A 15,317-nucleotide genomic window follows, 5' to 3' on the forward strand; every position below is an offset into this window, starting at 1 on the left:
AGATAAGGACAAATACCATATTATGATTTCACTCATGTGGAATTTAAGAAACAAAACAAAGGAACAAAGAGGAAAAAAGAGACAAACCAAGAAAAAGACTCTTAACTATAGAGAACAAACTAATGATTACTGGGTGGGGGGAGGGCATGGGTGGAGGGATGGGTAAAATAGGAAAAAAATAAAAATAAATAAAAATAAAAATAGATACCATATGATACAACAATTCCACTTCTAGGAATTTATCTGAAAAAAATGAAAACACTAATTTGGAAAAACACATGTACCCTATGTGCATTACAGCATTATTTATAATAGCCAAGATATGGAAGGAACCTAAATGTGTATTGATAAGATGAATGGGTGAAACAAATATGGTACAGGTATAGATATACACAAACACACATACACAATGATATATTACTCAGCCATAAAAAAGAATGAAACATTGCCACTGTTGACAACATGGATGAGCTTAGAGGACATTACACTAAGTGATATAAGTCAGACAGAAAGACAAAAATACCGTATGATTTCACTTATATCTGGAATCTAAAAAACAAAACCAACACACAAAACAGAAACAGATTCACTGATATAGAAATGAACTGATGGTTGTTAGATGAGGTGGGGTAAATAATATAGGTAAACAGGATTAAGAGGTACAATCTTCCAGTTATAAAGTAAGACAAAAGGATGTAATGTACATCATAAGAAATGCAGTCTAATACTTTAACAACTTGGTATGGTGACAGATGGTAACCAGGCTTACTAATGTGACCATTTTGTAATACATATAAATATCAACTCACTATGTTTTAGTACACCTGAAACTAATAAAATACCCTATATTGTATTTCTATGTCTATAATTCTTCAATAAAAAAAAAAATATATTAACTTTTGAGATATTTGGAGCCTGCCATCTGGACAGATGTCAATTCCTCTCACCCTCTAAAAAGCAGAATTCATTGGACTTTTACATAACTATAAATCCTTCTCTAAAGAAGGTTTCCCATCCATGTTTGTACTGAAGTAATTTCAGAATATAAAATTATCAGCCCCACTTCTGGTCTCTTGGGAGAGGGATATAACACAGAAAAATCACTTACCTGTACTGCCACCCAGTGACAAGGTTGGTGTACTTCATTAAGTAGCCATATACATTTTCCATGTGATCACTGTTTCAAAAAAATCAGAATGCACCAGAGTCAGTGAAAATTAGAAGAAATATCAGGAAGTTAACTGAACAATTTAAAAAATAGCTGTAGACACGTATGTGTTCTACAAATGCTTCAAACTTTCTTCAGAAGTCAAATTTATAGGGCTGCCTGGTTGGTTCAGTCAGTACAGCATGCAACTATTGATCACAGGGTTGTGAGTTCAAGCTTCACATTGGGCATGGAGTCTACTTAAAAAAAATAAGAAGTAAAATTTATAGGTTAACAAATAGAGGTATTTAATCTCCCAAATTTGATATCCGTAGGCCTTTATTTTACCAGACTTCTTCAGAACAAGTATAATCCCCCATAAGTTATTATAGATCATAATATTTCAAATATAAAATCATTATATAAATATAAAATTATATAAATATAAAACAAATATACTATAAATATAAATATTTTATATATAACAATTAAATACTAAAGAAATAAAATAGTTTTATGATTCTAGAATAAACCAAAAAGGGTCTCTAAATTAAACAATGCCTCTTCACTCTGGTGGGACACACAAGAGACCAATCTGTTCTGTCTCTGATTCCTTGGGCTTCTAAAACATAGGTCCTGTTTTTGGTGACAGTGACCCCTCACTCCTGCTCCACCTCAGGTATGAGGCAAAACACTATCAGTTTTGCCACTGGAAAGATTTTATTTGGGACTTGTGTCATTAGCCTTATTACAACTGAGTTTCTTCTTCACTTCCTGCCCCCTTTTTTTCCACTTTATTACATGTATGTTCTGGTATAGTGATACATAGAAAAATCCAAGACCTCATTGATATTTCTTTTCCAATATATTAAGGTTCCTCATACATATGAAAACATATTAAAGTTAGACCTACACAGACTATTTGTTGATAATGGGCTTGATTTGTTTTGTAGTTTATATCAGAATTCCTTTTAAACTCACCTACTGTAAAGTTTTAAATTTACGCTATAAAATGCAATGGATATTCATCATTTATTTTCTTTACTATCCCTAAATCACAGAGCATATTTGGTAAAATTTCAGCTAACCGGCATAAAGGAAACTGACAATGTGAGGCAAATGGCAACCTTTCAAACATGGATGTTAAAGGCAAAAGCAAGGGAGAAATCAAAACAGATTTAGATTGATCTCAATGACAAATAAAAAGGGCTAAAGATAAAGACTCTCTCAGGAAAACAAAATAACCAAATTGATTATAAGATTTAGCAGCTATTACTGGGCAGTGAGTAGGAGATGCCTCAGGAATAAACTCAATGTTGAGTGTCTTTCCAGTCTCATTTCCTCAAAGTGCTTGAAAATAAGGATCAAATCTGAAAATAAAGATGTGATCCCATGACTGAGCATATGTTTTTTGTTCTAAGGCTTTTTCATTCTAAGGCTAGCAAACAACATTGTTGATTAATATTAAGTCAAACTACTCGAGTCCTTTGGATTTTATAAGGTCACACTAATCTCAAGAAGACAAAGGTTATCAACTTCTCAAATACTAACCCAAAGTTCTGTTACATATTATGTCATGTTAAAATTGACAGTCCCAGTTGAATTCCCATTTAAACACTTTCTAAAGCCTACATCTATAAGAAAGGATTCTTCTCTGGAAACCCAGCCCTTTGGGTTTTTGCTGGAGTTCCTCTAGTTGCAGCCCAGGTCACATCAAAGCTATCTCTTTCAGCTCCACTGGTACTTAGAAAAGCAGGACGCTATTTTTCTTGTATGGCTCCCACATCTTTCCCAAGCTTCAGGCTTAAATAGTTCTTTGGGGTCACTGGAATCCCAGTGCCCCTGGACTCTGCCCAAAAATAACTTCCCAAAGAGTTCCTCCTCTGTTTTAGGTATTTAACACACAGCTTCCCTCAACTGTTCTTGCCCTCAAAATTTATTCCTTCACTTATATATGGACTCTAAAAATCAGGGTGCCTGGATGGCTTAGCTAGCTAAGCATCCAACTTCAGCTCAGGTCATGATCTCACATCTTGTGCGTTCAAGCCCCACCTCGGGCTCTGCCCCTCCCCGACTCATGCTCTGTCTCTCTCAAAAATAAATAAACATTAAAAAAAAATTAAAAAATAGGGATGCCTGGGTGGCTCAGGTTAAGCGTCCGACTTCAGCTCAGGTCATGATTATCTCGGTTTGGGGGCCCAAGCCCTGCATCGGGCTCCGTGCTAACAGCTGAGAGCCTGGAGCCTACTTCAGATTCTGTGTCTCCCTCCCTCTGCCCCTTACCCGCTCACACTCTCTCTCAAAAGTAGATAAACGTTAGAAAAAATTTTTAAATAAAAAATAAATAAAATTTACAAAATTAAAAAATTAAATTAAAAATAAATAAATAAATAAAAATAAAAAATTCAGAAGAATTTTTTATTTTTAAGTAATCTCTACACACAACATGAGGCTTAAACTCACAAACCTGAGATCAAGAGTTGCATGCTCTGCCGACTGAGCCAACCAGGAGTCCCAGAAAATAATCTTTAGGAAAGAGCTCACAGATACACAGAACAGACTGATGGGGTGGGGTTGAGTAAAATGGATAAAAGTGGTTAAAAGACACAAATTTCCAATCACAAAATAAATACGTCCTGGGGATGTTATGTCCAGCACAGAGCATATAGTTAAAAATACTGTACTGCATATTTGAAAGTTGTTAAGAAAGTAGATCTTAAAAGTTCTCATCACAAGAAAAAAAAAAAGGTATATGTGTGATGATAGAGACACTTGAGTGGCTTAGTAGGCTAAGTGCCTGACTTGATTTCAGCTCAGGTCATGATCCCAGGGTTGCGGGATTGAGCCCTGCATCGGGATCCACACTGAGTGTGAAGCCTGCTTAAGATTCTCTCTCTCCCTCTGCCTCTCTCCCCACTTGTGCTCTTTCTCTAAAAAATAAAAAATTTGTGTAGTGATAGATTTTTACTGGACTTCTCATGGTCTTCATTTCACAATATATACAAATACCAAATTATGTTGTCCACCTGGAAACTAATATGGCAATTATACCTTAATTAAAAAAAAAAAACAACCTTATTCTTTGTTCATTCTACCCTGTAGCTTCATAACCTGAATTTATATATTTATATATGTATGTATGTATGTGTATATTTATACTCTGCACCAATCCACAAAAAGCCTATGGTGTCACATAACCTAAATTAAATTATTTCTTCAAAGAACCAAAATATCCCATAATTCACCATTTTTGGTTTTCCCCCTTAATCTAGGTTCTCTACACCAAGCCTTCATCACTATACTAGGACTACTGGCATATAATAAATACATTACAATTCAATAAAATTCAATTCCTCTGGTGCTAGGACCATTATATCCTCCAAATGCATATGTGAACTGTGGAAAGAATCCTTCTTAAAAACTCAGTATATACCCACAACTGAGAAAGACAAACAAAAATGTTTATTTCTAAGCAATTGAAAATAATGCCTCATCTCTTTTACTTTTGTCCAGTCTCTCACATAACTAAAGGTATCCCTCATTTTGGTCACATGTAAGTTGTTTCTATCAGTCATTTAATAGTTATCAATGAATTCTTAAGGGTACAATTCCAGTAGCAACATTCACGAAATAAAATCAAAGTAATGTTGTATAGTATAGTAATGTTCTTTGTTCAATTTTTAAATGTTAACATTTTGTTGATGCTTTCATCTAAAGAGTTAAGCTTTCTCACAAAAATTACAAGGGTGATATCACCATGGCTTATTTGACAATAGCATCAAGCCAGCCTCAAAAGAACTAGAAATTCAAATACGCAATTAATTACAAACTGCTGGCCTACTTTTATTACATGATACAGACATCTGAGGCTACAAAGAACCAACTTAAGAACATCCTATTCTCTGGAACAGCTGGTTGGCACTGTCATGTTCCCGTACTTTCCCTCCCTGGTCAGGTCAGTGCAACCGGCAGATGTAGAACAACTGTGCCATCTGGTGGCCACTATAAAGAGCTCTATGAGCGACCACCTTTTTGTTCACTCTTCCCTTTCTCCTCTCTACCTCCTTTATAACTGATTCTTTATGTAGTACCTCTAACCTTTATGCTTTGCTCCCATTTAAAATGTGTGAATTTCTATAGATTCTTAATGTACCTGTTAACATTAATAAAATCTAGTTGTTCAAATGGGAACACACCACATATGTGATCATATCATACTACTATTTTGTGTTCTATGAAGTAGAGATGATGGTCCAAAAGACAAATACACGGAAAAATAAGCTGTGAAAAAGTTAATTTCTTTTTCAGTCCTTCAGCAACTCCACCGATCAACAAATTGGGTATATTCTGATCTTCTAAACTTGTTAACATTCAATTGGGATTAGTACTAGAGGCTGATAGTCTATAAAAATAACTGATTAACTGAACTATGCCAAGTGGCATTATTACATTTAATGTGAGGCTCATCTATCTTAATAATGATTATTTCAATTCCTAAGTCTCCATTACTATAACACACGTATTTCTTAACCTTTCTTGATCAGACTTAAGGAAGATATGTAGAAGCTTTTAAAATTAAGCTACTTTCTGAACAGCTTCAAATCCTTTTATTTCAGTTCCGCACAATTACTCATGACCTCCTAAATGCAAAACACTCTGAAAACGCACTGAAAAGGATGGGAAAATAAAAAGGCGATTTCTCTCCATCCCCAAACCACCATCTAACATAAGAGAAATATATCTCCTCGAAGAAAAAGACAATGACAAGGGCTCCTACTAGAGGAGAGACACACTGGGCCTGTGTTTTTAGCTGTCATACTAATGAAAAGGGTATTTCATTAAAGACACAGGATTCAGTGGTGACTGAGGTTGAAATGACTGGACCTGACTGATTAGATGTGAAGTGAGAAAGAGATGGAGAGTGACAGTAGGGTGAGAGAGAAGGGACAACACCCGGAGTTCAGCTGCAACAACTGTGCAGATACTAATATTTTCACTAAAATGGGGACCACAGAGGAAGTTTTGGGTTTGTCCCAACTTAACATATTGAATTTCAGGGATCTGCAGACCATACACAGGGAGACAGCCAATAAGGTAGCATGATTTGGATTGGACATATAGATTTGGTAGTAATCAGCATATAAGCATGTAACTGGTATTTGAAGCCAGAAGAGTAAATAAAATCACCCAGGAAGGATTATAAAATGACCAGCGATGGAACAGAGCCTAAGGGAGAACCCTCAGGAAAAGTTTTAAATGCAAGAGGAGTGCAGACAGAAGATTAGTAGCTGAGTAGTAGAAAGAAAACCGGGAGTACTTTAAGTGAGTTTGTGGTCAAGCATGTTCAGTGCTACTGGGGGGTGAACTAAGATGCAGACTGAGAAGTTTCTATTAGATTTACCAACCAAGAGATAACAGATCAATGAAATGATGAAGGCTGAGCCAGCTGGCAGTAACCAAGAGACACTGGGAGAAACAGAACTGGTTAAAAGGATGTGGGCTTAGGACGGGGTAATTCTAAGTACCCAAAGAGAAGGAGGTAGAAAGAAAGGTTCAAGACTCAGAAGAAAGAGAGAAATGGGAGAGAGAGGCAGATTCCATAGCCCAGATACAGTAGAGGAATTAGTCTTGGACACCTTAACACATTTAACTACAGGCAGAAATTTATGCAAGCTGTAGTCAGTGTAAAGCAGGTGCCAGTCAAGCCACAGATCAAAATTCCTACTTTCTACTAAGCAAAAACTGTCCTCCAAAATTAGCTTAGTTTTGGTTCATTCCCTTGATAATATAAATAGCATGATGAAGGGAGAGAGCAGCCTGCTTAGCTAAGGAAAAAGCAGCTGACAACAGATGGGAACGACTGCAACACATGTAAGTCCTTCTGCTGTAAAAAGATATTCTGCAGAGCAGTGACTGCTTCTTACTCATCCTGGTATTCCTTGTAGCACCTAGCTTATAGCCTGGGATATAGCAGGTGCTCAAGAAATCTCTGCAGAATGATTTAAGCAATGGGAAGATAGAAGCAGAATGTTTCTATAAAACCACAAGGCAATTCTGAGTAACTGTCAAAAAAAAAAAATCAACACAGGCTGTACACTCCAATCAATTTCAGATAAAACAAAATCTAATTCCAACCATATCTTAGTCTATACCCAAAAGTATGAAGTAAAAGACATTCTCTTCCTGCAAAAAGCCTTAAAAATGTTAATGCTCTTTGCACTGAGTAATGTACAAAATTGTTGAATCACTGTATTGCACACCTGAAATTAATATAACACTGTATGTTTTACTGGAATTAATTTTTTTTAAATGTTAATGCTCTTTGGCCCAAGAATTTTACTTCCAGGTATCTAGTCTAAGATAAATAATTAGAAATGTAGACAAAGATAATATGCAACCTTGTCCACTATAGCACTACTTACAATAATTAAAATAAGAAAGAAAAGAAAAGAAAAGAAAAGAAAAGAAAAGAAAAGAAAAGAAAAAAGAAAAGAAAGAAGTGAATGGAGAGAAAAGGAAGAAAATAAGCTCAATGAACAACATCAGGAGAATTATTAAGAAGTATCATGGTGGGCGCCTGGGTGGCGCAGTCGGTTAAGCGTCCGACTTCAGCCAGGTCACGATCTCGCGGTCCGTGGGTTCGAGCCCCGCGTCGGGCTCTGGGCTGATGGCTCAGAGCCTGGAGCCTGTTTCTGATTCTGTGTCTCCCTCTCTCTCTCTGCCCCTCCCCCGTTCATGCTCTGTCTCTCTCTGTCCCAAAAATAAATAAAAACGTTGAAAAAAAATTTTTAAAATAAAAAAACTTATAAAAAAAAAAAGTATCATGGATTACACTGTATGTTAACTACCTGGAATTTAAATAAAAACTTAAAAATATATATATATATCACCAAGGTGAATAGGATTCACCAAGTAAAATGTTTATGAGTTTCTAACAACATGGGGAAGTGCTTTAAGATAATTAAATTTTTTTATTTATAAAACACCAAATTTAATATAGCCTATAAAAAATGTGCACAGGACAAAACTACACAAAATAGTAACTCCATCACTGGATGGAGAAGTTATGGATGGTTTTACTTTGCTGTCTTTACTATTTCACATTTTCCAATTCTAATATCCTATTATTTTTATAATTAAAACACTTTTTTAAATGTCCAATTATTTTGAACAGGCAGGATAGTTCAGGGCAGAGAGCTACTTCTATCTGTTATTATGCATGGATTAAATTTTTTAAAACTCTCCGAAGGGACTATATGACCATTGCTCTTTTGAGATGTAGAACTGTGTTTCCTATAAGCTCTTACTTCCCAAATTAACCTACACATACTCAAAACTGGGCTGGGTGGGTGGGTGGGAGAACAGGGTAAAATTAGATTGCGTTTCTAGAGCAAATTTACTTGACTATAATAAGTTAAAGCATTAAAAAAATAAGTTAAAGCATTTTTAATATCAAAACTCTCATAAATATTAAGAAAAAACTTGCTCCCTCCTCACACATCCATCTCCATGTGGAGAACTTCTCTAGAGAGCTCCCATCCTCTTTTCCCCATTCTTCCCCTCACATATCCCACAGCTGGGCATGAAGGGCTCAGCTCCTCTGGGCTCCTTCCCTTGGATCCGCCTCCTACCCAAAGAAGACATTCTTACCTGCTCTGACAGAGAGAAGACCTGAGTATTCCAAACTGCCTCTGTGCCTGTGACTAGGTAGATAAGTATGCCTAATTCCAGGGTAGAAATAGCAAATTTACTTTACTATGGTAACTGCTGCTGCTTTCTTCAATGAGTTTTTTGCAGTAATAAAACTGTTTCTTCATATCCACTAGTATGTCTATTATCAAAACCAAAACCAAACCAAACCAAACCAAAAGACAGAAAATAACAAGGGTTGGCAAAGGTATGGAGAAATTGGAACCCTTCTGCATTATTGGTGGGAATGTAAAATGGTATAGCTGCTGTGGTAAAACAATAATGGTGGCTCCTCAAAAAGTTAAATGCTGAATTACTATATGATTCAGCAATTCTACCTCTGGGTATACACACAAAAGAATGAAAGCAAGTACTCAAACAGGTATTTGTATACCAATGTTCACAGCAGTATTATTCACAATAGCCAGAAGATGGAAACAAATCAAATGTACATCAACAAATGAATGGATAAGTAGAATGTGGTAAATACACGCAACTGAATATTATTCAGCCTTAAAAAGGCAGGAAATTCTGACACATGCTGCAACATGGATAAACCCTGAGGACATTATGCCAAGTGAAATAAGCCAGACACAAAACGACAAAAGTTGTATGATTTCACTGTGAGACACCTAGAGTTGTCAGAATCATGGAGACAGAAGGTAGAATAGTGGTTGCGAGGGGTTGAGGATTGGGTGGGGATAGGGAGTTATTATTTAATGGGTAAAGAGTTTTAGTTTGTGATGACAAAAAATTCTTTTAAGTTTACCTTTTTATTTTGAGAGAAAGAGAACAGGTGTGTATGCATTACTGGGGGAGGGGCAGAAAGAGAGAAAGAGAATCCCAAGCAGGTTCTGCACTGTCAGCACAGGGCCAGACCAACCTGAACCGAAGTTGGATGCTTAACCAACTGAACCACCCAGGCACCCCTGGGATGATGAAAAACTCTAAAGATGAATAGTAGTGATAGTTGCATAACATGTCAATGTACTTAATGTCACAGAACTAGACACCTGAAAAATACTTTAGATGGTATATTTTATATGCATATTTTACTACAATTAAAAAAATAAATAAACCTGGGGTACCTGAGTGGCTCAGTTGGTTAAGTGTCAGACTCTTGGTTTCAGCTCAGGTAATGATCTCATTCATGGTTCGTGGGTTCGAGCCCCCTGTCAGGCTCTATGCTGATAGAACGAGACCTGCTTGGGACTCTCTCTCCCTCTATCTCTGCCTCTGTGCCACTTGCACGCATGTGCGTGCTCTCTCTCTCTCTCTCTCTCTCTCTCTCTCTCAAAATAAACAAATAAACACAAAAAAAAAAAAAAAAACCCAACAACAACCTGACAATTTGATTGTATTCTGATTCCTGTGCCCTCCCTCTCAGCTGACCCTGACTCTATACTGACCTCTGTAAGCAACTGATACATAGAGAGTAGAATATAAAATTCTCATGAATTCTGAAATACAGAAAACTCCCAAGAAAGTTATACGAGCCAGGGGCTGTTTTAAATCACAAACTAGATCCACTTAAGGTACCTACTATATCTTATGCAGCTAAAAGATAGTTCAAGGAGAAAGTTTGAGAAGCACAGCTGTAAAATGTTTTCCTACACCAACCAAAAAAAAAAAAAAAAAAATCCTATACATAATCTGATTGTTACAGACAACTGGGAAATCCCTCAATGCAGATAACTGGCCATTTGACAACAGACCTTCAATGAAGATGGGACAGAAGAAACTCCCACATGTTAAAGTAGAAAGTCACCTCTAACACCTCAAGAAAGAAAGCTGTTTATTATAATGGAAAGGGCATGGCTTAGTGTCAGACAGTTATAGGTATGAACTCCACTGTGACCTTGGGCAAGTAACATATCTGGTACTGTGTTTCTTCATCTGTAAATGGGGATAAGAATATCTATCCTGCAGATTTATAATGAGAAAAGAAAATATATTCACCCCAAATATATATGAAGTATAAGTCAATATGGTTAATGCTCAACAAATACTGATTCTCTCACACTCCAGGAAGTCAATTCCTCCATAGGCAAATTCCTTTGACGTAGGCTCATTTTTCTAGATCAGTTTTCTAGATTTGTCATATCTTTTTTTAAATGTTTTTTTAATTTATTTTGAAAGAGAGAGAGAGAGTGGAGGAAGGACAGAGAGAGAGGGAGAGAGAGAATCCCAAGTTGTCAGTGCAGAGTCCGACACAGAGCTCCATCCCATGAACCCTAAGATCATGACCTGAGCAGAAATCAAGAGATGGATACTTAACCCACTGGCCCACCCAGGCGTCCCTGTCTTATCTTCTTAGCCTGACATTTTCAAGTCAGAATGATGGGACCTAAAAAGCCCAAGACTTCCACTTCTTTCATTTTAAGAAACAGTTATTGCATTTTTTTTCCAGTAGGTATTTTGTCAAGAATGGACCTGAGATGTTACCCTACTTGAAAGCTAGCAAGTTAGCCCAGTTTCATGGATGCTGGCAAAAGACATGAGACTCCTCAGTCGGAGACAAAAGACTTCAGTAGCCACAGCAATAGCCCCATCACACAGGGCAACACAGAGGACCGGAGATGCCTGCACATGCAGGACATTGTGGGACAGGTTGAGGAACCTGTGTGCAGAGAACCCACATCTTTCAACGAACAGTAAGTTGGCCTAACCTCTGCAGCAAGGAGACCTTATCTTTATTATACTGGATGATAAATAAACCTGCCTTCTGCTTAGGAGGGAGATAACTATATCTTCCAAGACTGTTTGCTATACAGATTTTTTGGAAAAACACAGTAAGTAACGAAGGGAGAACTGTCTCCCAATAAGCGTTACTATGTATTACATTATCCAACCCTATCTTCCAGGCGCCAGTTCCCCTTCTCAGAGGCAGAGACCTCTCAATTTCTTGTGTACTTCTTCAGGAATATTCTATGCACCTACAAGTGTGCACATATACACACCATTTTATTTATTTTTTTTAATTTTTTTTTCAACATTTTTTATTTATTTTTGGGACAGAGAGAGACAGAGCATGAACGGGGGAGGGGCAGAGAGAGAGGGAGACACAGAATCGGAAACAGGCTCCAGGCTCCGAGCCATCAGCCCAGAGCCTGACGCGGGGCTCGAACTCCCGGACCGCGAGATCGTGACCTGGCTGAAGTCGGACGCTTAACCGACTGCGCCACCCAGGCGCCCCCACACCATTTTATTTTTTAAACAAATGGTTGCAATTATACACATAATTCTGTACCTTGCTTTTCTGTTTTCTTAGGGATAGTTTCACACTGACACATATGGATCTAACTCATTTCTTAACATCTGCACAGTAATCCGTTTTATGGCAGTATCATATAGTTAACCAGTTCCAATCCTCCTACTAACAGAGTTTTTTGTCTAGGCTTTTATTATTACAAATAATGGTGCAACAGAGTTGTACATATCTTTGTACATATTTGCTAAAAGTGAAATTGCTAGGTATATGCGTTTTTAGTTTTTATAAATATCACCAACCTGCTCTCCAAACAGGCTACTCCAATTTAACTCTCATCCTTTAATGTAAAAAGAGGACCTATTTCCTCACACCAGCCTAAAGCAGTATTGTTTGCCAACAAAAATAGGAGCTATAGCTCTTACTATAAACAGGACTTTCAGACATTACGAGTAGGCTTTTCAATACCCCTCAGGTTCAAAATTAAGTTGCTAAACCCTAAGTGTAAGGTAGTGTTATGCTGTGGAATGAGCACATAAAAGGGATACAGGATCTAGTACCAATTTTCCCACTGACTAATGCCATGACTGACCCTGGCCATATCAATCTCTCTGGGCCTTGGTTTTTCTCATGTGTCCGATGACCCTTTCAACCTAAAATGTGTGTACATTACTCACCATTTGAAATTCTAAAGGTTTTTCTCAACAGAAAATTATTATTTCAAAAGTAAAGTTTGCAAATAAGAGAAACATTATACCTGTAATTAAAACTTTTTAGAATAAAGTAGAAAACTTTTTCTGGTACAGTATCTTTTCAGATAGTAGTATTTATTATCTCTCATATACTTCCAAAAGGCTTCACAGAAGCAGGCCTCAGTAAAACCAAGACACCACAGACCAAGAGAGTATCAAGATACTATACGTCTCACTGCCACACAAGAAGCCATTTTTAGGTGGGAGGAGACCTGAACCAGTCGAGGATGGGAAAGATTTTTCATTGGACCCCTCCCTTCTAATATTTTTTAATAATATTACCTATTCTAAAAAACCACATTAAAAATATTCTTTTCAATTATGTTATAAAAATATGTGAAGCAGCTACAAAATTGATAAAGAAGTTCTCTTTGCAGATTTGAGGTTACAGATTCAGGCAGTACCTTAAAAAGGCCTCTATCAAGGATAAGAAAGCTGTTCCAGAAGCAACTATTGGTGACATTTCATCTCATCTTTTGTATCATTCTCATTCCCTCCTTTTCTTCCTCTCTTTCTCTCCCTGTCTCTATCTCTTTGCTATATCCTTTTTCTCTCTCTCTTTTTCCTCTTCTTTTCTTTTTCTCTCCCAACCATCCTTTTAACTAGGGCTTCCAGCTGCAGCCAGTAGCAACAGCCTCTCCCCTCTAGGGACCTTCCAACCAACCTCAAGAACAGCAATGGAAGTAAACTGCAAAGGCAGCCAAAACTCAAGTACAGGGAAACACTGAGTGAGAAATCATGTTTTGTTACAATACCTTATAAACCCAAAAGAAAATCCTTTCTTTCACCACCAAATAAACTGTTCTAAAACCCAGATGGTAATACCAAAACAATAATGTAACTATTTAAACAGGCAATTTAGTTTTAAGTTAAACCTGAATAAGTCTGGATACAAATCATTTTATTTAGCAAAATCGGTATAGAGGAAGATTCTTAGCTAGGGAAGATGATTTCTCAAAGGGAACAAAGATGTTCCCTCTAGGCAAGGTAGTATAATTTACACCAAGAATATTCTCCACTATGTTCAAAAGCAAAAACAGAAGAGTTTAAAAAGATATAATTTCCCACAAATCTATTTGTTGGGCAATTTCTTCTGGAATCTAAATCATGCAAAAGACCAATCTGCATGTTCTAACATGCACCTGTTTGTATAGTTTTGATACAGTAGAATTTCTATGTAAAATATGAACTCAAATGGACTGTGTTTAGACCTATAGCAAAAATATAAAACACTAAGAAATCAGAGTATACCATAAGAAACCAAGTATTTTTCCTCAAGGCTTGGTGTAGTTCTCACTAGATTTCTGGAACAATATTTTATAGTTTTCAGCTACATGCCTGTAAGTTGCCTTTCTCTTATTTTCACTAGCATCGATAGCAACTTTCAGATAAGGATAACAAAAACTAGGGTACAGAAGTACACATTCAAGTTTCCTTTAACCCCTACAGAGAGAAAAAGTAAACATTCACAATTTTTTCTTCAAATCAAACTCAAAAAGTGGTCAAACCCTGAAGATAGTAAATGTCAGGTTATGTTTACACAGATCTCCTTTCCCCATTTGAAAATAGGTACAGGTACTTCTCCTATTTACAGAGTATTTACAGTGGTAGACACCAGGTCTGACCATAAAAATTATTTCTATACTACACATTTTTAGAATTCTACCCATTTACTGAAACCCGTAACTATTTGCTAATAAGGAAAAGAGATCTGTTTGTTAATAGGGCTTGGCCAGCATGGAGCCCAAAATAAGACAAGCAGGCCTGTTACACACTCCAGTTTGCTTTTCAGTTCCTCCTCTGGGTAGTTCTCTTCTGTCCATTTCAATAAGTGGCATATTTGTAGATGTGTACATTTTTCTGAAAGCTGACACGAAGAATATGAAAATAATGGAAACATGCACATTTTATACACTTTGAACACTTACTATGAAAAAGGAAGGATCCAGAATTAAGAAATCTGTTTTCCTTTTAAATGGTGAACAAAGACCACAACATATGAATATAAATTACTTTGGAAGAAGAAAATTTGGGGCTAATCTAGTAAATTTACTGATCAGCTTTGATTTGAAAAAGGGTCATCGTGATATATTTTGCAAATGCAGCTGAGGCTCTTCTCTTTCTTTCTTTTTTTTTTTTTTTGAAAGACTTTATTTTTACATAATCTCTACATCCAATGTGGGGCTCAAACTCAATCCCAAGATCAAGAGTCTCATGCTCTACTGACTGAGCTTGCCAGGCACCTCTCTTCTCTTTTCTGATTCTTTTCCAGAATCTTCCCAAAATAAGCCTTGGGAGTCCTTACTTTTCACTGTTATGAATGTATATATTAATTTGGAAATAACAGGGCTCTACATGATAGAGGCTCAAAAATATTTGCTGCATGAGTTAGACACATGATCTTAGCCAAAAGGCCGAGAAGCGATGCTGCATGAGTTAGAACACCAGTGAAGGATGAAACCACCATGTCCTAAACTATTTATCAATAACTATCCATTCCTTTAGAGAGTGTATCAACTTT

General features: G+C 36.7%; 1 protein-coding gene across 1 annotated transcript in view; it reads right to left on the reverse strand.

Moving 5' to 3' along the window:
* Positions 1–15,317, reverse strand: part of OSBPL11 (oxysterol binding protein like 11) — an 86,534-nt gene that overhangs the window by 63,970 nt on the left and 7,247 nt on the right. The window contains exon 2 of the mRNA XM_040484786.1: positions 1,109–1,177. Coding sequence (XP_040340720.1) covers positions 1,109–1,177 — 69 coding nt within the window. The remainder of the gene's footprint in view (positions 1–1,108; positions 1,178–15,317) is intronic.

Source organism: Herpailurus yagouaroundi, unplaced genomic scaffold (genome assembly GCF_014898765.1).
Source record: "Herpailurus yagouaroundi ecotype Mexico unplaced genomic scaffold, PumYag 162, whole genome shotgun sequence".
NCBI lineage: Eukaryota > Metazoa > Chordata > Mammalia > Carnivora > Felidae > Herpailurus > Herpailurus yagouaroundi.